Genomic DNA, 23,086 nt, shown 5'->3' with positions numbered 1-23,086 from the left:
AGATTTTCTTTCCCATATGCAATAAATAGCATATCCAAGTTGTTAAACATTTATCCCTTCACTCCACCTTTCCACAAGTCTTGCCATAATACAAGCATATGCCTCTGTAAACCATGTATATGCCAACCGTGAGGTGTTTACCTGCCCCTCTCTGATGCATGTGTACACTCCAGCCAGCTACTTTATGCACATATGGACCAGCTTTTGACCCACATTTGTGATGTATCTACCCAACCAGCAGTCTGCATGTTTACTGTGTAGGTGAATATATGTACTGGATGCCCACAGGCCTCCTCTCTTCCTCAGATGCATGTGTAACCAATCTTTTCCTCCTAAGACCTTTCTCCCACTGCCTACCCTCCAGATTTTTCAGGAATCATACCAAAAAGGGCAGCATGTCTCCTGTTTATCCTCTAAGATACAGAAATGTACTAGTCCTCCAGACACCTATCCCAGGGAGAAATGTTTTCATCAGAACATGGTGAAAAGCTTTTGGCTAGATGGGGCCAAATCCATTTTAAACATGTGGGCAGAGCAACCTGTTGCCAATTCTTGTTTGCCTGGTTTGATCCCGTTTAGGATTCATTAATGACCCAGAATTATCTCTTGAGAGCTCTCTGTATGGGAGATATTTCCGCTTGTGAGTACTAAGTGCAAACCATTAATGAGGAAAGCAAACTCATTTTCCTCTCTTTATTTCTGGCAGACAGACTGAATCTCCCTAGAGAAGGGAGCAGAGGCTGCCAGTTTGAGAAATAATGTATTAAAATCAGACAGAGTGGAGGGGTCCAAGAAAGGGGAGCAAATGAAAATGCAGTCTCTTTCACTGCCCAAGATGTCCACCCTGTTTAAAACCATTTTTGCACTAGGATGTTGTCCTTTTCTCCTCCATGTCTCTCACTGTGGTTACCACAGTGATGATGGCAATGGAAGTATTGTCACCAGTGCAGTTTAGGCCCTTGGGACTTCCAGATTTTTAGCATGTGCGATCTAGATGAGCTCGGAATCCAGGGTAGTCTTGGCTATTCTAATGCTTCCATCTGGTGGGGCTAACCTCATGCTAGCAACTGTGGGAATTTTTTGAATGTGCAGCCAGTATCATAAGACCAAGTCCAGTTTTTAAGCATTCTTTAAAAGCATTTGCCCCCCAACCCTGTTGGCTCGCTAAAGAGTCTTAGAAATTATATTTGCTGAACCATTCATAAGTAGTGCTTACCAACATAGATGGGGCCGTAGAAATGGCAGAAGTTTTGGTGCTTGGCAGGTTTGCTGTTAATCACTGACACAGAAGACCAGTGGATTGGGCATGTGTCTGTATTTTTGCTGAGGGGAAACTGCTCCAGTGACTGGGATATACCAACTAATGAGAGAAGTGGTACTTAAAGTGCTTAATAAAAAAAGGTTTTGGCTTTGGAAAAATGGCAGTAGGTGCCTGGAGCACACATGAAATCAGCCACAGCATTCCGTTGCCTACCATAGGTAGGGGATAGCTATGACCTGAGGTCTGGCAGAGTTAGGATAGTTAAATGCTCCACATTCTTTTACATTTGTGAAAGTAGGTAGGACTGATCCTCAGGTTACACATGCATCCTCTTGAATCTGCTGGAACCAAGGGTAATTAAAGGCTCCCCATCTACCCCTTTCTGATCCTACAAGAAGCAAGAGGGATTAACTGTCTGAGATGGACAGGCCTGAGGACTGATTTCTTCCCTTCATATGCATATACTTTCAGAGGAAGGAGGCTAAGAAACCAGTTCAGAAACTGGGAGGCCCTGAGGCAATTATCTCTTCCACCATAGACTTCATGTGTGACTTTGGGCAGGGGACTTAGTCTCACTGCACTTCAGTTCCTCAGGGATTGGGTACTGGAATAAGAGGGTCTGGATATATTTCTAAATTTCCCAAGATTGTACAGAGTTGGATTCATCCCACATTGACACCCTTCTAAATTGGCTGCCTTAGTTAGGCAGGCCATTTAACATGGTGCGACCTAGCAGCCCATGTTATATAAGGGAATCTATGTGCATTGCATTGGGGAAGAGGGAAAGGCTGGAGATCTCTGGGCATTTATAGATGTGCTCCGAGGGGTGGGAGGAGGTGGGGAGTGCTTTAATTAGCTAGCTGCACTAATTAAAAGCGCCCAAGCATCACATGTATCAGTGTCCATGCACTTGAAAAAAAAAATGGTGGCGAGGTGCTTTGAACTAAAACTCATTGAATGAGCTTTAGTTTAAAGCACCCAGCCACCATTTTTCAGTGCAGGGATGCTGATACAGGTGACACTGGAGGCTGCTGGAGTGCGTTAATTTCTGCGCTCCAGCAGACTTGATTAATTGTGTTGGATTTACAGCAAATTGGAGCAGCCTCGTTGCCTTTTTGTAGGAGCCCTCTGTGTCCTACTTTTGCCTGTGATGCAACTCCAGGGGTTGCAGTGGTGTGAGTATAGTTTGTGTGTTATGTAGGGATAGGGGGCATACAGGGTCTAATGGCTTTCTGCATCACGTCCTTAAAGATTACCTTCCAAAGTCTTGTAGCTAAAACCCCAGTAATCTATTCTGTGCTGCTGTCCTGCTAGAAAACAGAATACAGAACTGAGCCCAACAGCGTAATTAGCAAGCCGATGGCTAAAGGTCATGTGGTGTTCAGGATTTTTCTCTCAGCCTGGGAGCTGTTGATGGGAGGCATAGGTGGAACTGCCAAAGACTAGGCTGGTGGGCTGCTGTTTTTCTTGTCTCCTTTGTGAAGGGGGGAGGTAGTGCTAACCTTTAGAAAGATGCCGCTATTGTGTGCTGTGTTTCTGTTGTTTCAGCCATCCTGGTGATCGAGTTTGTGTACGCTATAGTGGGCATTGTTTGGCTAACCCAGTACTACACCTCGTGCAATGACCTCACTGCCAAGAGTGTCACCTTGGGTATGTATTTGGTGTCCTTGAGTGTCCTGAATGTGATGCTTGGGTAGTGCATATCCTACACACTCCTTTGTAGATAGTGGGGTGCCCCATAATCCATTCTCATACATGGGGAGGGCCCCCCTGGAAATGGATTGAAAAACAGTAGCTGTGAAGACGGTACTTCTTATCTGAATATGCAGTCACACAGAGCAGGTATTGTGTACATACACTTGAGCTGCCTGCAGTGAGACAGGAATCCAAGACCCCATCATAGGCCAGCGTAAAAGGCTCAGGTCCCCTTCAGTTTGTTTCATAGAAGACTTTACTGTTTATGCAGAATTCCTTTCAGGATCTCAGCCAGTCTTACCAGGGTCCTGATACCAGCCCTGGAATCCCTGAGGTATTGAACAGATATTTAGGTGTCTTCTGCATGGGTAACCTCCGAGCAAGAATCTCAAGGCTGGAGAACCCTCTCAGAGGATTTCCCTTCACCACAGTTGGCTGCAAGAGTGAGCAGGGTTGCATCATCCCTCTGCTCTCTGCAGCAGTGGAGAGGTGAGCGTGGTGTGCACACAGGAGACTAGGGTGGAGGAGCCCTTACTGTGGCCCAAGGATAGAGACCCTGATTTCCTCTCTGCTCTCTCTGCAGGAATGGTAGTGTGCAACTGGGTCGTCATTCTGAGTGTCTGCATCACTGTCCTGTGCGTCTTTGACCCGACAGGGCGAACCTTCGTCAAGCTTCGGGCCACAAAGAGAAGGCAGCGCAACCTGAGGACATACAACCTGCGGTAAGGGAGCATGGAACAGCTCTCCAGGAAGAGGAGGTCTGGAACTACATGTTGATCTCTCCAGCTCTTGACACTCTCCCTTTCCTACCTTGGGGACCTCTCACATGCAGGCATTACTTCCCTCTTTTGTGAAAGGTCATTTGGAAAGAATGTAGTTCTGATGCTCCTGTACATTCATGGTGTGTGCTATGTGTAGATCAGTGTATGTGTCCAGAGAAAATCGGACACTGCAGGAGGTCTGACTAGACCACATATAAGCCAGTGGATTTGCTGCTCCTGATGAGCTCTGATCAGTAATTTCTAGTGTTCTTCACCCTGGGCATGCTTTTTCCCCTGTTACACTGATGTAACACTTATCCTGCAGTTAAGAGTGAGACAGTATCTTCATTCCAAGCTCCTTTATTCCTTTTTTTAATCTTTTTCAAAATATGACCCTTTGGCCTGAAATGCCCTGTGTTTGGCCTAAGTCCAGAAGCAGTTTTTTTGTGTTGGTGTTTAGACATTGTAATTAAGAACCTCTTGTGCCTGTGTGAGCTTACTCAAATGGGAATGTGAAAGCTTTTTTTCACCAAGCAAGAATTTTTCAGACTTTTTTTTTCTTATAAGGCTGGGACAACACAAACAGGCTTTGTTTTCAAATGCAGTCTTGACACACGCATAGCCCTTGGTCAGGAATGTGGCTTTGCGGGGTTGTGGGCATTTTCTTTTAAATGTGCAAAATTACAGACTTTTGGAGAAAAGCCTGCAGGTCACGTACTTCATCTCAAGAATATCCACTGCAGTGGAGTAGAGTGCTCCAAATGTTTGATCCATTTGAGACAATGAAAGAGCGTTCAGATGGTGCTTGTGTATTGGGAAGGACCTTGGACCTTTTCCAGGCCATGTAGAATGTTGATAGACCCTTAAAGGAATGTGAATTTTTATTTCATTAGGGCGAGACCCTTTGTTATTATTTCATTATGTTCCTTGCATCAGTCCCAAGAGTCTTTAGGACTCATGGTACCTCATTAATCAAACTTACATGATGCAAGAGTGCTGCATTAAAATACAGATGTATAGAAAGTTCAGGATGAATAGCATGTGGGCGTAGGACCACATGCTGCAATCTTAGTAGGCGTGGCTCAGCCCTTCACCTTCCTAAGAGGGAAACTGAGTGCCATGTAGCCTGAGATGTTAAAAATAAACTTTTCTCTGCTTTATGGGGATATTAAAGAGGTCATATACAAGCATAGGGGTTTGCCCAGTGCTGAACTTAATTACCTTGCCATCCCATAGTATTTGTGCAGTGTGCTGTGTACCTGTTGTTTGCACTGCTGTGCCCAGAAGCAGCTGCATTTCATTGTTGATGACTGTTTAAATAGACAGTTTTGAGATTGAGTGAGTTATACTGTGATATGGAAACCTCATGTGCTGATGTTGTTATTATTAAAGCAATACTGCCCAAAGGGCTTATTTTTATACTCTCCTGTGGTCTGGGAGCATAATCCTGTAAGGTACCAAGGTCTGCCCATTCCCACTGAGATCAATGGGAGTTAAGGACATTCTGAACCTTTCAGGATGAAATCTTTAGTTTACAGTCTTTTTACTTGTATGTATGAAAGTGATCTTTGTAATCCACTTGAAAATCTGAGCTGTATTTTCCTTGCCTCATAACAGAACGTGTTAAGATGACAGGTTTCTTTTGGGTTTATTTGTCACATTTAGGTCACTTAGATTTCAGTGGCTTCCTTTTTGTGGTATTTTGCTATATTTCTTTAACTCATTTTAGTTTCATTGTGGTTTTGTCTGTACAAATGGCAGTCAGATATATGTGTATGCATGTGTGTGTTTAACAGACTTACAGAACTAAGGAAGAGTTCCGCTAATTATGCTAATTCTGTTCTAGCAAATTTCTTTGGGCCAAGTAAACAGGAAATTTTAGCTTCAAAAAATCCTATTTGAGAAAACTTGGAGGGAATGAAAATACCAGCTCATCACAGGCTCTTCAGCCTGCCAGCTTGAGGTTGTGAAGTCGTTGACATGGCCATCTGGGCTCTCTTGTTTTCTGGAGCTATTGATTGTTGCTAGCTTCTTAAAACAGTGATATTCTTGTTCCTCTTTTGGAGTCTTACTACCAGATTCTGGGTTGTTTTTAAAAACTTTGAAGACCCTGTCACGCATGGCCAGGTGAATCTTCTCATCTGTTCCCGCATCCCTGTTGGAGCACCTTCTCTTACCAGATCTTTTAAGAAGCAGCCCATTGTATGCTTTTCGCAGCAGGATCCTGTGCTCAGAGAACAGAATTGAGGTGATCTGTTTCTGAGCAATCTAAGCTGTATTTCATTCTACTGCTACCAGTATTAAAGTCTGTTTTGGGCATATCTCTATAGAATAGCTTTTCAGAAGAAATCAGATACCATTCCCCACATCTTTTAAAGGCAAATGTATTTGGTAGATCTAATAATCTGTGTTTTGTCCACATCTCAATCAAAAGTAGGGAAGGACTAGTTCACAAAGTGTAGATCTTACTGTCCAGTGGCACTCTGGCTTTGTTTGAGCTCCTTTGCAATGGATTGTCAACAGAACTTTGCAAATATTTGATCATATCAGTTCAGAGGTTGCACCAAAACATTGAAAAGTATTGTGTGTTGGGTTGAACACAACATTTTGCTTTTAGGATTTTTAACCTTTAAAAAAAATTTGCGGGGCAATTTTTCAAAGAAAATGAAGTAAAAACTGAAACATCTTTTTTAAAGAAATGTTTAGAACTGTTTTCAGCTAAATTTTTTCATAAAATTTGAAAATCATTTTGGTTCCTCCAGAATTGTATTTTTATTGGATAAACTATTTGCTGAAAAATGTTGCCCTGTTCTATTTGTAAAGTCCAATTTGTAGAAGCCCAGGCTTTCTTCTGTAGAGGTAAAAAAGGTCTGTTGTTGGGTGGTACAGTCAATCCAGAAAAGGTTACTTCACCTGCAAACAGCTACTCCTAGGCACCCTCCTACACTCCAAAGAGCCAGACATTTTCAAACATTTTACCTCTCTCAGACCATGGCAAAGCAGTAGCCTCATTACAGCCTTTCTTCTCAGGGATGGGACCAAGTCTGTGGACACTAATGTTTAGGTCTTGCCAGATGGGTCGAAGCTTTCATGAAAACTCACCTCCTCTGTACTTTTAACAATATTTGTCATGTACAGAACACTGCCCTCTAAATCATTCTACTTGTCCTGCATATGTTTAGGCATACAGAGCTTGAGCCAGAATCTTCTTTACACTAAGACCCTTTAGTGCTGCCAGAGCAGTGTAAAGAGGCCTTGTAATAAAAGAGAAGTTGGCCATGTGTGCATGATATCACTGACAGTAGACATCTGCATGGTGTGTATACTGGCTCTTGGGGCTTTCTCTGTGCATGTCCTCTTTGCTGTCCTATTACCTGTTTTCCTCATATGCATATTTACTCTCTGCTTCTATGGCACAGGCACCGCCTGGAAGAGGGACAGGCCAGCAGCTGGACACGCCGCCTCAAAGTTTTTCTATGCTGCACGAGAACAAAGGATTCCCAGTCAGTAAGTAACTGAGCATTTCCCCATCAGGAAGCAAACACTAGGCATCATCTGCCCTGGTCTTGGGCTCTTCAGAACAGGGTACAGGACATAAGGATGAGCACAACCACAGCAATTTGTGGTCAGTTTCATAGTTTCCTTTTTCTTGCTTACTTTTCTTACACAAACAACGGGAAATGGACAAAGAGACAGAGACATGTCTTAAAACGGGAAGATCCAAACACACCAGTATCAGCAGGAGAACTCTTGTGGACAGCTGGAGTTCCTGAAACTACTACTGACTGCATAGACTCAAATTAACAATGTTCTTTGAATTCTTTTCATGGCTTACAAACTGATTGTGGCAGGACATCAGTGTAGGAGTCAGTGACCAGTTCTCAGTGTGGGAAGCTTCATACTGCAGAAGCAGGCCTCACAGGCCTAACTTAAGCTCTTTATCTTGCTTCCCCTGCAGTCAGCTGCTATTTTGCCATTGACTTCAGAGGGAGCAGATTCATGCTGTAGAGCAAATATTCAGTATATTTATAAATGACCTGCTAGAGTGGTAAATAGTAAGGTGGCAAATTTTGCTGATGACTTGGTAATATTTAGGTTAACGGCAACATTTGAGAGAAACTCCTGAAGGACCAGACAGAACCAGGGAATTGTTACCAATGGTAGATGAAAGTCATTGTAGATAAGGACAAGGTAATGCACATTGGAAGAAAAAAATTAAATTACTTGAGCACACTGATGATCTTTGAATTAGTTATAACCTCTCAGGAAAAGACCTAGGAGTTATCAAGGACAGCTCAGCAAAGACGTCAATGCACAGCAGTGGCCAAAAAACAAACAAACAAAAAAAAGTTTGGCTTCATTAAGAGGGGATAGAGAATAGTACAGAAAAACACTCCCCAAATGCAGCATGTTCTTGCCTCCCACTCTCAAAGGCAGGAGAAATAAGAGAAGTGAAGGGTTAGGGTTCTGAGGGATGTGAATTTGTGTGTTCAGAAATAAAATTATTTGATTTGGAAAATTAAAACGTTTTGTATTTCAGAGTAATTCTTACTATTATTTAAATTTCATTCTGCAGTAAGTTTTGGTATTTTGACCTTTTGTCCTCATTCAGCATATAAATGAATATCAAAATGAATAGCACTTCCTGTGAGATGGAGGTTTTGTTTTTCAATCTGCTGAGGAATTTCTTTTTTCTCCTTCTTGGAGATAGGAACTTTCATTTTTGTGGTCTGGAGTTGCAGTGTTGGGGCACCTTCCTACAGTGCAGGGAGAAAAGTTGCTGTCTTCATACTGAAGTTCATAGCCATTGTTGCTTATCCCAGGCTTCTAGGAAAAGTTGGCTCTGTCAGTGTGGTCATTGCCTGGACTTGCAAACAGACTTCTACCTCATGGACATCTTTATGAGCTACTAAGCAGATGCCTATGGGCATTTTTATACACGCAAGTGCCATGGTGCTGGGTGCTTTGAAAAGTGTCCCGTGCTGCGATGCTTGCAGTAGTATAGGTGGCAAAATGCGTGTCAGCACTGAGAAAATAGCGGTGGTTCACTTTTTAAAACTAAAACATATACAAGGTGCATTAGTTCAAAAGTGCACTGCCGCCATTTTCTGTGTGCTGATGTATATTTTGTGGCATATGCAACTGCATGCAGCACAGTGTAGTGCAGGTCAGCTCGCATGCAGAGCAGACTCAATTAATTGAGTGCTGCAAAGTGGTGGATCTCCGGCATGTCGCAGGACCAAAAAGTATGTGTATAAATGCCCTATGAGTTTGGGGTGTAATGTGGGCAACAAGGGGTGTATCTACATGTGCACTTTACTGTGGAGTAGACTAATTAGCTCCACAGTAAAGCATCACTGTCTACACCTGTGCTGGTATTAGGGAGAAGTAAACTAATGAACCCTGTAGTAATTTACTGTGCTGTGACGCATGTGTAAACACTGCTGGTGGGAGTTGGTTGCACTTGGACAGCCCAGCCAGCTGGGGGCTTGCTCTTGCTCTGGCTCAAATTGCTGCTGTCCTGGGCTCACATGTAAAAACTGTGCCTGGGAGCAGTTTACTCCAGCTCAAACAGCTCCAAAGTTTATTGCTTTGCATTAATTATACCTGTAAATGCACCCAATGAGTCTGTGTCAGCCGCGTTCTCTACAGGTGCAGCTACACATGTGCTTTAATGCACATTAGCGTATTTTAATGCGCATTAAAGTGTCACTAAAAACATGCTATTTAGTTAGTGCGCATTAAAATAGGCAATTGTATTTTAAGCAGCACTTAAAAATCATGCTCTTTAGTTAATGCGCAGTAAGACAGGCTAGTGTGCATTTGCCTAGTACCTCACAATGGGAGGCTTGTGTAATTCCAGCATCTCGGAGCTGACTCAGTCAAGTCTACTGGAGTGTGGCAGTTGCCACACTCCAGCAGCCTCCCGTGTCTCATATATCAGCACCCCCATCCTTCAAACTGGTGGCAGGTGCTTTATCTAAAGCTCATTCAACAAGCTTTAGATAAAGTGTCCTAACTGCCATTTTGAAGTGCAGAGACGCTGAGGTCTTGCAGGTACTTTTTGAAAGCTTTCTTGCTGAGCAAGGAGTAACAGTTAACCTTTCACCCTGGTTTTTCCACTGGGAAAGATTGTTTGTTGCCTTTGACTTCTGGGAGTTTTTTCTCACCAACATTTGTTTGCATTTTCTGCATGCCCTGGTTTAGGGAACTATGCTAGAAACTGAAGTATAGATATGTGACAGAGAGCTTGGGGGCTCTGTCACTTTAAGTGGGAAGCAGCCCAGGGAGGGCCCTGCCAGAGTGCAGCTGGGACTGGATTGCTATAGAGACCAGCTGAGATTAATTAACAGGCACCTGCAAGCAACCCAGGGGAGTCCCCTGACTGGAAGGGGCCAGGGCCCTGGGAGAGAGATGGCAGGGCCAGGGCCAGGGCAGGCAGTCTGGCTGTGGAGGCTGAGCAAGGAAGAGCTTTTTAGGGGTGCCTGTGACTGAGAATCAAACTGTGTGCTCTAGGCCCTGAGACCGCTAGGGAAGCTAAGGGCTAGCAGAGGATTTAGACCCACGTTGCGGTAGTAGTTTTGTTATAGCCAGAAGGGCTTGTGTTAGATGTTTGGTTTCAGTATTCGGAGTGAAGATCTCAGTGGGCTGGGGGGAGACTATGAAGGGTGGCTTGAAGGTCCCATAGCACCTGTAGGGAGTGCACAGCAATCCCATAGTGCCCGAGAGAGGCAATCCTTTAGTCCCTGTGAGGGGTGCGCTGTGCACTCCCAGAGGGGTGATTTCAGAGAGCCTGGAGTGGCTCAGCCACCTGAGAGAGGACTGAGCTATAAGGCCTCGGAACAGGTAGGCCTAGGGCCCGAGGCCCAGACAGTCGTGGGATGTTCAGCAGCCTGAAAAAGGTTGGTGATCAGGCCTTGGAAGGCAGACAAGAAGCTGGGAACCCTAAAGCATGGTCTAGTCATTGGACTATAGCTGGAGGGCTCAGCAGTAGCAAAAAAAGGGTGGAGGCCGAGACAGTCTAAGCCCGACACTAAAACAGGGCTCCTAGAGTTAGAGCTGGGATAGGATTTGCATGGCCAGCAGGAAGTGTTACGGCCGCCACTGGGACCTGAACCTGTCACAAGGTAACAGGGGGCAGAGCCATCTCTTGGGGGGGGCGAATTGGGGTGACTGCACAAGTCCCACAGAAACTGATATGCCCCAGGCCCTGCACATCCCTAGGGTCGGCTCTGCTAGGGGGTAATGTTTCAGAATGGGCTAAGATTAACGCTGGACAAAATGCTACTTAAAAGAGCACACTTAAGTGTGGCATTGTGCATCACTGGCTTTTGAAGTCCCATGCTTTCAATTACTGATGATTCAGATTTGTAGTATAGGCAGCCAGATATGGAAGTAAATAATCTTGCCCTGCAGGAGTCTGCCTGAGGCAGAGTGATATGAGCCCCATCTTGCCCTCATCTCTGCAAAGAGAAATGGGATTTGCTTCCTTGCCTTGCCTAGTTTGCTAGAGATGGAATGCATTTATTTCCAGAAATGAAGAATTGCAAATGAGTGGTCAGAGTAGGAGAAGTGAGATTGCATCCTCTAAACCAGCCTCTCCTGTCACATTCATACTCCAGCTTTCAAAGATTTTTAGAGCACTTTGGGTCTTGCTCGGTGTCCTTCCCCTTGTGTGAGACCCTTCTACATTTCACCCCTCCAGTTCAGTCATCTTTTTCTGTAGATAGGCTCTCCCTCTATTTATTAGGGGTTCAGCTTTGAACACTTATAGAGTCCTTTTGCTCCACATATCCCCTTGAGACCCATTTTGCTTGTCAGTGGAGGGTGGGCCTAGGCCTCTTCCAGGGACAATATTGTCCCCTTAAGTACCAGGTAATTGTTAGCTTTACCCATTGCTTATATTCCTGCAGATGTATAATACCACCCAGGACTGAGGTGACTCTGAAACCATGTAGCAAACAGAATGATGATAATCAAATTAGGAGAGGTACAGAGAATATTCTTAGAAGTAATTCAGCTATTTCTCTTCCTAAAATGAATTGTTTAAATCAAATGACTATTAAAGAAGGAGGCTGGTCTAGAGGCTAAGGAACTGACTGGAGCTTTGGTTCAGTTCCAAGCTTCCTTTGTGCCTCTGTTTATCACCCTCAAAACAAGTCAAGAATCTTTTCTTTCTCTCTTTGTCTTCTCTATCACAGGGACACTCTTCCTGTCTATATGCATAGGACCCAGCACTCAGGTGGCTCTGTTTTTGGAGGAGGCTTCTGGGTGCTGCTACTGTAAATATAAATGATCAGTATTAATAATTATTAGACTAGATCTGTCTCCCATGAGATCCGCTGGGGGATGGTTTGGAATGAGGCCATTGTTGTGTTACTCATTCCCATTAATTTGCTTTCCCTTTTAGCTCCTTCCCTTCCCCACCCTTCCCAAATTCCTTATCCTTAACCCTTCCCTTTCTGGATTTTGCAGGATGCCTACTCTGAAATTGCCTACCTGTTTGCTGAGTTTTTCCGAGACCTTGACATAGTCCCATCTGACATCATTGCAGGCCTGGTCCTCCTGCGGCAGCGGCAGAGGGCAAAACGCAGCGCGGTGCTAGATGAGGTGAGTGCTAGGGGTGCCTTCAGGTCCTGTTGTGCCTATAAGGGACCCTGAGGATATGGCTACGTAACTTATTTCCACCTGGCTTCTGGTTTTACCTGTTCCTCTGACGTCTCAGTACATGTGAAATACCCACCTTGTTTCTGTAGCCCGATGGGTCACTCATAGTCACTGATCTGTGAAGTAAAAATATTTGTTTACCTGAGATTTCTAATGGGCTTTAGGGACAGTGAGTCAAAAATTTCAGCCACTTTCCTTTTGTAGGGGGTGATGCATACAGATTTAGCCCCACATCCCAGAAGTGCTATCACCTTGAGGGTTGAATAGGCTGATTACTTCACATTGCACAGCAAAATAACCAGTCCTTCCTTTAGTGGAATGGAAAGTAGACTCCCGCATCAGGATTCATTCTGCATCCATCATACCAATGTAGTTTTGGTGCTCCTGGTGTTGTAGGAATTACAGATTACAAATAATCTGGTGGAATCTATGACAAACATGCCATAGCTCCTATAGAAGGAAACCAGGTGACCTGCTCACAGTCACATTGGGTGTTAGTGACAGGGCTGGGAATTGAACCTGAGCCTCCCAGCTTCCAGGCTAGGACCATGACTCCTGAGTCATCCATCTTCCCTGCACTGGGTTGAAAGAGCAAAGGGAATCTTTGGGGGATTATTGAGCTCTCAGGGAGTTACTGAACCTGGAATTTGATTTACTCCTACAAAAAAAAAAAGTGATGGGAGTGAAATGGTCAAGAGTTTCCATTTCTCGGGCTTGTGTGGCTATTGGCAGCAGAGGTGCTGAGCCAGGGGAGCTGAGATTAGAGTGGACAGAAGTTGGAGCAGTGATGGGTTCAGAAAGCTGGCCAGGTGGTAGGAAAACATCTTGCTGTCTGTGAATTGTGTTGACATAGGACACTTGCCCTCCTTCTGCACAGCCAGCGTTTCTTGGTGACCTGGAGAGGACTCTTGCTTATGCATGTATGTGATTTACAGGCGAACAATGACATTCTGGCCTTTCTGTCTGGGATGCCAGTGACAAGGAACACCAAGTACCTGGATCTGAAAAATGCAGTAAGTCATCAGTTAGTGATCTCACCTGTTCTGTCTGCAGCTTTTAAGAGTACAGGAAGCCCACCTTATTTCTTCACACAGCCCTGTTCCCTTTTCTCCATCTCAGCAAATTTTTACTCTTTTCTTCCTCTCTTTGGCATAATCACAAAAAAAATTAAGATTTATTAGATGATCATAAAAAGTGCTTGCACTTGTGGGCTTTTTCATCTTCAGTGTTCCCTAAGGCAGTGGTTCTCAACCTTTTTTTACCAGGACCCATTTATAAGCATCAATGGTCAGTCCTGACCCAGTTCCCCTCACTCCTGACCAATTGCCCCCCGCCCCCCCCTGCCTCCAGGCCCCAACCCCACAGTGTGTGGGCCAGGGGGTGGGTGTGTGGGATGGGGGTGTGTATTTCTGGAGCATGAGGGGCCCCAAGCAGCCCCTTACAGGCTTGGAACTCTGCCAGCCTGCTAGGGAAAAGCCACAATTTCCCACGTTTTTCTCTTCTAAAGGAGAATCCATTTTTAAGGTTTGTTGGTCCATTTTTAAAGTATGTTCACAACCCTCTCATATATTCTTGCGACCCACTTCTGGGTCGTGACCTACAGGTTGAGAAATGCTGCCTTAAGGCTCCCTATGACCCTCCATGCATTCAGTACTCTTTCTCAGCTGAGTGGCAATACTGGAAATTAGGGACTTATCCAGGGCTAAAGACGTGGACTCAGTCATACAACTGTAATACAGACTGGTATGCAGGTGCTGCCAGCATAGTTTCTGGATCCCAGCATGTGGGGTTCCATTTCAGTTTAAGCAGCAAGCCACCTAGATCAGGAGGGAGCATTGCTTCCTGGCACCGGTTGTCTCTGCAGGTTGCAGTTCTGTACTGAAGAAGGTGGCAGCTGCAATCTGTTTCATTATGTGCAAATTAAGCTTGGCTTTTGTCTCCTGGCATGCTGCCACTGCAGCTCTTGTCTGAGCAAATTTTGTTCATCTCTCTGGATTTGGGGATAAATCATGCAAGAGAGGCTAGGTGACCCAATCCAAGTCTCTTCTGATTAAGTGATTCTGTGATTAACCTGCCTGTGGGCCTCTTCTCCTGTACTGTTTAATGCTGGCGTTCTGCTTGCCATCAGACAAGCAAGTCATTCCACCCAGGTCAGGGGAGGGGGTGTGCCGGCATGTCTCCTGTTATTAACCAGCTTAATACTGATTGCACACATGTTGAGGCAGGTGGGCCCAGGCTAGGTGGAAGGTTTTACCATCCATCTCTGTGCACCTCCGTGCCTCACTGTGGCTAGATGGAAATTATATATATTTTAAAATATCTTGTTCCTAAGAAGTAACTTTCTTCTATCTTGGTTCGGGCATTGTAGAGCACTTGGCCTCCTTGGACATTGGGAGTGGAAATTGGACCATCTCCACAAAATGGCCATGTAGCAAAGCCTACTCTGGGGAGACTTCCCTCACAAAGGGCTGTCATTTTGTGTAAAAGAGGAGAAGAGATCTGATTCTTAACTTTATTAAACATTAAGAGTGAACTCCTCAGCTGGTGTTAATTGGTTTTGTTCCACCACTATGCTGATTTACTTCAGCAGAGGATCTGGCCAAGGACAACCAGTGTGCCTTGCACAAGGCAGCTGGAGGAAAAGTCTGGGACTTGCAGCTGTGCTGGCAGTGGAGGAGAAAGGCTTACATTTGCCCAGGCCAAGGAAAAGCAAGGCTGCATGTCTTCCACTTTGGTCAGGTGGGGAAAAGTTTGGAGAAGGGAGTTGAGCAAGGAGATTACCACCAAGAGGATGCAAAAAGCATTTAGTGTGTCCCTTGTGCCTTTTCAGCAAGAGATGCAGCGGTACAAAGAAGTGTGTTACTACATGCTCTTTGCCCTGGCTGCCTATGGCTGGCCCATGTACCTGATGAGGAAACCCACCTGTGGACTTTGTCGCCTGGCTAGATCCTGCTCGTGAGTAACCATCCTCCACTGCCCCCTTGCTTTCGCTTTTTCTCACCCAATTTTTCTTCCTGTCTCACTTTTTCACTTTTCCTTTCTGTCCTCCATTTTATTTTATTGTTCTCCTTTCCTTTCTATGCTTCTCTCCTGCTTTCTTCCATTTTTTTTTCTGTTTCCTCCACATTTCTTTGTCACCTCTCAGCTGTCTTCCCCTCTTTTCCACTCATTTTCTTTATCTGTCCTTTTCCGTTTCTTTCTTTTCAGACTCCTGTTCTCACTGTTTCTCATCATCTACCCTGCCTATTACATAAACCAGACTGTGTCTCTCTCGCCCTTTCTGGCAAGCTAAGGACCTTGCCAGTCCTTTATGCTATAAACAGCTAGCACCAGGAACTAATTTGGAATAAGGCTAAATTTGTTCAGCATCAAAATCACCGTTTTGGAGCTCAGAAGTCAGATTTATCACAGGATTATAGGGAGCTGACATTTGGGTATTTATTGAGGCATCAGTGAGACTTGGCCAGGATCTGTCCTCTGGGCTTTCTGGGACTGATTGATTTTAGTTTTGCGGGGGTTTTTTTGTTTTTTGCTTTTAAATACACTGGATATGATGTGACTCTCTCTTGGTATCAACAGTATAGTTAAAATTGAGGTGAAATTTTCATTTTAAACATTGTTCTCATTTTCAGTGACTTAAAACGTCATCAGCAAATTCCCTGTGAGGCTGAACTTCTAGTGCTTAGTCTCAGCCCAAAGGTTTTTTTGGATTCTAGGAAAGTTTTTTAGTAAAAATCTGTTCCCTTTTTGAACTACATGTGTATATGAGGAGTGATGGGGGAAAAATTTGAAGTGGTTAAATTTTTTTTGAATTGCTCTTTTGGGGCTTAGCTGCCTCCAGAACTACTGTATGACCTTTATGGACATGGGCTTGAATAAGGAGTAGTCGTTCCATCTGGGCATGTAATAATAAATATAACATCCTTCCAGGTGTTCTTAGGTGTAGACAGGTCAAAGATTCTTCAGGAATTAGTTGTGTTGTGGCTCCCTCTGGTGTCCACAAGTAAAATTACACCCCCCCAATCCCTGGAAGGATGTCTATGTAAGTTGGTCCAATAAAAAATATCCCCCCCCCCCCCCCAAAACAACAACAACCAAAAAACAAACAGACAGAAAAAAACTCAACTCTTCCTCCTGTGTTCTGGGGAAAGAACTCTGAACATGTCACTGCACTGGGGCAGCTCCACCCAGGTCATCAATCGTGGAAGCTGTGACAGATAGGGCACAGGCATTTTTACCTTCTGGTCTTATGCCTCTGCTTGGCTCCTGATTAGATGTAAACAGTACTTCTGTCCTATAGGTGCTACAGCTTCTTCTAGTAATAGTGCCAGTGTAGAAAAATAATGAATTGAGATGAGGCCAGAAAGTCATATCCAGTCTCCCAGGCTTGCAAAGTGTCTTCCCTTGTTTCTGTTCCCTAGGTCTGTGGCTCCCTTGCTTCCAACCCTCTTACTATTTCCTAATTGCTGCTTGCTCTTTCTGCAGATGTTGCTGTCTCTGTCCCTCACGGCCTCGCTATGCACCTGGTGTCACCATTGAGGAGGATAACTGCTGTGGGTGCAATGCTATTGCCATCCGTCGCCACTTTCTGGATGAAAACATGACCTCTGTGGATATTGTCTACACCTCTTGTCATGATGCTGTAAGGAGATTTTCAGCTCCCGGTTTCTCAGGACATGTTCCCAAGACACTTTCTCATGGAAAGCCTGACACTCTTTGGTATAGCTTGGGGACATACTGTAAATGTACTGAGCCTTCTCCCCAGAACCAATATGTTGCTCCTGGACCTGTGTTACCAAATTGTTACTGCAGATCTTGGCCAGGGACAGTCCAGATGATGACGCTCTGAAAGGGGTGATCTATCATACTGACAGTTCACTTACCCATAAGACAAGAGGTAAAGGGAAAGTCCCAACTTTATGGCACTGAACTTTTTAACAGAGCGGTGTATTTTCCCCAGGTCTACGAAACGCCCTTCTATGTGGCTGTGGACCATGATAAGAAGAAAGTGGTCATCAGTATCCGAGGAACTCTCTCTCCAAAGGTATGCATACCATGCGATGGATTCCCTTATTGGCATTCATGTTTGCCTCAGATGCTGGGGAACCTCTTTGGGGACAAGTTGAGACCTTTTTTTTTTTTTTATACCCGCTTCCTGTCTCATGCTGTAAAGTATACTGGATTCTCTTCTTCCAGGATGCCCTGACTGACTTAACTGGGGATGCAGAACGCCTTCCAGTTGAGGGTCATCATGGAACCTGGCTAGGACACAAGGTATGGAGAAAAGCCTTCTCATTCTACCCTACTAACTTCTCAACATTGTCCCAGCTTCCTTCCCCCAAAATGTTGTGAGATTCCTTTAATAATTAGAGGCTCTTGGATGAAATGCACTATATGATTTCAGCGTGGTGGTGGTGTTATAAAAGCAAATACTTTACTTTATTTCAGTTAAGGTCACTGTGGCATTAAAGAAAATAAATGTTAAACAAAACAAACCATAATAAAAAGTAAGGTGTAAAATAAAACACAGTAAGAGAAAGTTCTGAAAAACGAAAGAAAAAAGAAAAACAAAGGCAACTTGCTAAAATGTTGTCTATATTGAGAGAGCTTGCACCGGTGCAACAAAAGTGATGCAGTGTATTAGAGATCTAGGCTTGGTGTCACTAAATTGGTTTAGTATAGATAACAATTTAGGCCCCATTCCAGCAAAGCACTAATGCACTTGCTTCATAGTGTCAGTGGGACTAATCCCATTCTTAAAGTTGAGTAAAATCCTGATCCTGGAAGCCTTGCTCATGCCAGAGGTCTTATTTGTCTGGATATAACACCGGTGTACAAGGTCTACCTGAACAGTTTTGTATGTGGATGGGCTTTTCAGAGTGCCACTTTGTTGAAAGCAAGGCAGTATTCTTGTTCTCACAAATGTGAAGTCTGTTTTATACTTCTGAAATAATAGATTAATTGGTGTAACAATTTCTGAGTGAGAACAGGCAGACATTGATAAATGAAGTAATGTTTTGTCATATAATTGACATTCAGAAGTTTAACATCTACGTTGCTTGATTAATTTCTTAAAGTGTGCATATTTTTCATGTCTCTTGCTTCTGAATAGATTTATTTAATTTAAAATTGCTTAGCGAAACAGCACTTGTAAACAACCAATATAAAGTAAAAAAGGAAAAATTAAACCAAATGAAAATGACATTTAAGAAGCTGAGTCTGTTAAACAGCTGTCTATTAGCTATCGTACAAATTAAGAATAGATGTTAGATGTAAGGTCTTTTAATTGGTCTTTTAAAAATATTTTATTATTATGTCTGTCAGTATGTGAAAATTTTTTAAAATCATTCCCTATATTCTTTTTGCTTGGCCTTTTTATTAATACATTCCTTTCAATTCTTTGATTTTATGGCTTAGTTAGTTTAACTAAAATTGATTTAGTTTCCTGGATTTTTAATGTATTTTGTTTGATAAAAACATAATTATTATATCTAAATATTGTAATATGTTTTCACACATCTTAGTTTTTAGCTAATAATATTAAATTCACAAATATGGTTTTATGTTAAAATATTAATATTTACCCTTACATAACGAAGTACTATCAGCTTTTCAGGGAGACTAACAAAGATAATAGAATGTTGATGCATCTTTCTTAATGTGATTTTAATGTCCAATAATCAGTTGTTGTTATGAAAACAAATTAAGTGTTTTGCTGATATTTGCATGTATTTGGAAAATAGTATGTGGCAATTTTGGCACTTCCTCTAAGTTCTTGATTTTTTTTTTTTTGGTGATGATGATTTATTTTCATGTAGTGAGCATGCAACAAACAGGAATAGCCCACCTCTACTATTTGATCTAGCCCAATGTTCTGTTCAATATAGAGTTGATCATACCATCTGCAAATGAAAATTCTTGACAAATATGTGCTAATTTATGTAGTACCCCCACTGATTCGCACACTTTTTTCTGCAGTTGTAATGATTGGCCGAGTTACCTCTGATGCCACAGTTGTGTTGGTTAGGAACTACAGTCAAGCCCCCAGTGCTGGCTTATATAGCTGTAACTACTAAGGTTAGCTGATCATCATGGTAAAAATATGTTAAGGTTCCACGTTCCGGGGGGAAAGTAATTGCAAAAGTCAACCATATTGTTTTGAGAAAAATGTTCTTTTTCCCCCAGTAATGTCTGTTTAAAAATAACAGGAGGTTTAAAAATAAACCTCCTCTGAACATATATAAAACCAAATTTCTAAGAAAAGAATAAAATAGCAACACTGTCACAGAGGGTTCTCTGGTGGCAGGTTAGTGAGTGTGACAAGAGATCATGACAAGTAAGAAAAAGACCAAAAAGTCATGACTGTGACAAATGAGCGTTCTACCTTAGCTGGTATATACAACAGCTGCTAGCCATAATCAGTTAACTGCAAACTATTTATTTTCAAATAGAGCCTATATATGGATTTTCAGAGATTTACTAGTATGGAAGGTCTGAAGGGGTTTTGAACCATAGAGAACCAAAGTAACATTGAACTCTCCAAATTTCAAAGAGAAGTAATTTTTTGAATTACTTAAAACTCAGAAAAATTAATTAATATTCCCTTGCATCTTCCAAAATCTCCATTTTATGTATGCTATTTTAGATTAGGCCTGGCTTTATTCCTTCAGATTTACAAAGCAGAATGCAAGAGACAGGATTTCTTATGGTTTTATGCTAGGTAAATGCAATTTTAATTAAAATGATGAACTGTGACCAACATGACTATGATGTCAAAGCATTAAAATTACTATTTGAATATGGAATGTTATCTGTATCAATATTATATCAACAAGGCTGGCTAATACAGCCTATTAATAATATTATAATGGATTTACCTCAAGAGTTTCCAAATTAGGAGTCTAAATGTATGTGTGTCGGTATCTAAATAAGTGGCCAGATCTTTCAGAAGTGCAGGAGCACCCAGCCACTTCACTGAAGTCAGAAAATTAACAGTGTCTCTGCTTCTTGAATGAGGCTGAAGTTGATGAGCTGCTGGAAGTTCTGGAACAGAGACTTAAAATACCATGGCATCTACTTTTTGATTATGATGACAGCATTACAGATGTCCCATTTGCAGGTTCAGCAAAATCATCTATGTTCTGTTTTTGCCATTCAGCAGTCAGTTTTATTTAACGGTTCATTTGATTTGAAGAATTTGAAAAAATCCTAGCTTCTGTTCTATTTGAGAGGAGTATGGATTACTTGTAGTTTAATATTTAACAAAACCTGATAAGGTTCTTTATTTGAAACTTGTTATAGTTTTGCTGCATCCATCCCGTTTTTTCCTATAATTTAATTCAATTTTAGGCATGTTGAATTACAGGAAAATCGTATGCTAATGTTAGGTGGTCACTAAACACAAGTGGTCCATTTGCAACATGAATCAGCCCCTTCCAAATACAGGGGACAAATGTACACTATGCAGATAGAAAGCTGACAAATAAGATGAGTTGGTCTGCTTTATATAGAGGCAGCATATCTGATACTCCCATCTTCTAGAAGTCTTTAGGTTCTGACAAATCAAAGCCATTCTTATGGATTACAACTGCCTAGCCACTCCAGTATCTTCAGTGTCTAATTTGAGTTGATTCCACTCACTTGCTACTTCCTTCCTCAGTCACTAGTGGCCCTTTCTCATCAAGGCTTTTAGGCTGTCCTGCCACTTTTGTTTGTAATGGTATTTTAATGCTCTCATTTCCCTGTTAGCACTCGGGAGGAGTTAGCATTGCCATCATTACAAATTGAAATGGGAATGCACAGTCTTGTAGGTAAGATGCCAGAACTAAGGCAGTACAGGTAGACGGATGATTTTGTGGTTCAAGTGTTGGAGGACGTTCAACTACTGTGATGCACCGAGGCCTTGGCATATTGCCGTAATATAAATATTTATTGCTGCTACCTAACCGTTCACAGACACGATAACTAGGTGTACCTACTCCTAACTTATTTATTCTTTTTAAAATGAAATGACATGCAGAGTGAATACTTGGCTGTCCAGTCCCTCATTGACTACTGGATGAGTCCAAAGCTTAGACAGCCCCTGGAGTACTAGTCAGTAGAGTGGGAGTTTCTTTGTGTGGAGGTGGCTTGGGGTAGGTGTGCTAATGCTCACGTTTTGGTTTCTGTTTCTTGGCATCTCCCATCAGGGAATGGTGTTGTCTGCTGAATACATCAAGAAGAAACTGGAGCAGGAGATGGTTCTTTCTCAAGCCTTTGGGCATGATTTAGTGAGTATTTGCTTCCTTGTGTCCTGCACATGATATTTGGGTGACAGGATTCCCTTATGCCACTGGCATTCTGTCTCCAGCTACACTTTGCTGAAACCACTGTACTAGAATGACTCTTGGTTGCTCCAAGCTTCCTCCCAATTCTTGCTGCTCCTGGGTACCGGAGGAATGACTTCTTTCATATTCCTTCCATGTTGGTGTTTCTGAAATGTTCTTCACCACAGTCGTGTAAAGCCCATGAGTTAGCCCTTGGGGGAAAAAGTGAAAAACAGAATGTCAGGCTGACTGTGTCAAAATGCACCCCATCTCCAGGTGACCTAGAAAAGAGGAGCCTAGGAAAAACTGAAGATTGAATTCTCATGTGTATGGGGGCTCTCAGTCTGTAGAAAATGTTTTGGATCACCCTACCCCATAGCACTTATGTGGGCTATTCAGATTTGTGTTAATACCAGCTGATCCCTATGTAGATAACTTCCAAAGGAAATGTAAACTACACTCCAACACTATATAATTAACTCTTTTCCAGAGGAGAGTTTCTCTGAAATGCCCGATTCCCTACTGCAAGATGATTGTCCTTCGGGAACTGGGAAGGAAGTAGGAAGCAACCTAGAAAACAATGAAGGAGCAGGAGAAAGGAAAGATAAGAAAAGAACGGTGGTAAACTGTAGGACCTAACAGTCCAGTGCCTAGTTAGCTTATAAGATCCACCTTATAGTGTCTGGCAAACAGATGGAAGGATGTACAGACTGCCAGCCTGCAGATTTCTGTATATCATGTTTATTCCTTTCTGCCCAGAAAGTGAGAATTGACCTTTTAAGTGAGCTTTTACTCATGAGAGAAGGAATTCCACCTTTTGTCTTACAGAACATATTAATCAGGATTTGGACTTGAAAGGATATTGTAGTGTGGTAGCTGGATTTTCTCTTGTATGTGGTTACATAAAGCAGTTGTCATAGTTTTGTCCAGTAATTTGATCAGCTGCCTCACATCAGGGCATTTCATTGGACTTCCTCCTGATAAATGGCTCTATGTGATATGTCCAGGTTTTAGTAAGTGTAAAGTGATGTAGCCTACAAAGAGCTTGGCCCATAGATGAAAGGATGATATCTTAGTTAATTTGAGATGGAGAGAGAAATGCATAAGCATTCAAGTGCTGTTTAAAATTTAATTGAGGAGGAAGAAATGATTATTTGATAGGCAAAGCATTCATTTCACTGACCTTCTTAGATCCAAGTGGCCATGATGTGTCCTGTAAGCAGAATTACAAAATAGTAGACATGATTTCTTACAGTTCCAGTTTACATCCTAATTCTCTTTTTAAGAGAGAGGCAAAGTTTGGTCGTTGACTTATTAAACCTGGAGCCCTAAAGATGTGATGCTTGACTCTCCTTTTCTTGAGAAAACCTAAAGACTGTTTTCATTGCTATCTAGTT

General features: G+C 42.7%; 1 protein-coding gene across 1 annotated transcript in view; it reads left to right on the top strand.

The window, feature by feature from the left end:
- Positions 1 to 23,086, top strand: part of DAGLA (diacylglycerol lipase alpha) — a 47,375-nt gene that overhangs the window by 4,583 nt on the left and 19,706 nt on the right. Inside the window, exons 4-13 of the mRNA XM_025206945.1 lie at positions 2,810 to 2,911; positions 3,540 to 3,678; positions 7,137 to 7,224; positions 12,193 to 12,327; positions 13,320 to 13,397; positions 15,215 to 15,339; positions 16,870 to 17,026; positions 17,345 to 17,428; positions 17,581 to 17,658; positions 21,573 to 21,653. Of these exons, the coding sequence (XP_025062730.1) occupies positions 2,810 to 2,911; positions 3,540 to 3,678; positions 7,137 to 7,224; positions 12,193 to 12,327; positions 13,320 to 13,397; positions 15,215 to 15,339; positions 16,870 to 17,026; positions 17,345 to 17,428; positions 17,581 to 17,658; positions 21,573 to 21,653 (1,067 nt within the window). The remainder of the gene's footprint in view (positions 1 to 2,809; positions 2,912 to 3,539; positions 3,679 to 7,136; positions 7,225 to 12,192; positions 12,328 to 13,319; positions 13,398 to 15,214; positions 15,340 to 16,869; positions 17,027 to 17,344; positions 17,429 to 17,580; positions 17,659 to 21,572; positions 21,654 to 23,086) is intronic.

Source organism: Alligator sinensis, unplaced genomic scaffold, assembly GCF_000455745.1.
Source record: "Alligator sinensis unplaced genomic scaffold, ASM45574v1 scaffold437_1, whole genome shotgun sequence".
Taxonomy (NCBI): Eukaryota; Metazoa; Chordata; order Crocodylia; family Alligatoridae; genus Alligator; species Alligator sinensis.
The sequence above is the reverse complement of the archived record's forward strand: the minus strand, read 5'-3'. Positions and strand labels throughout refer to the sequence as shown.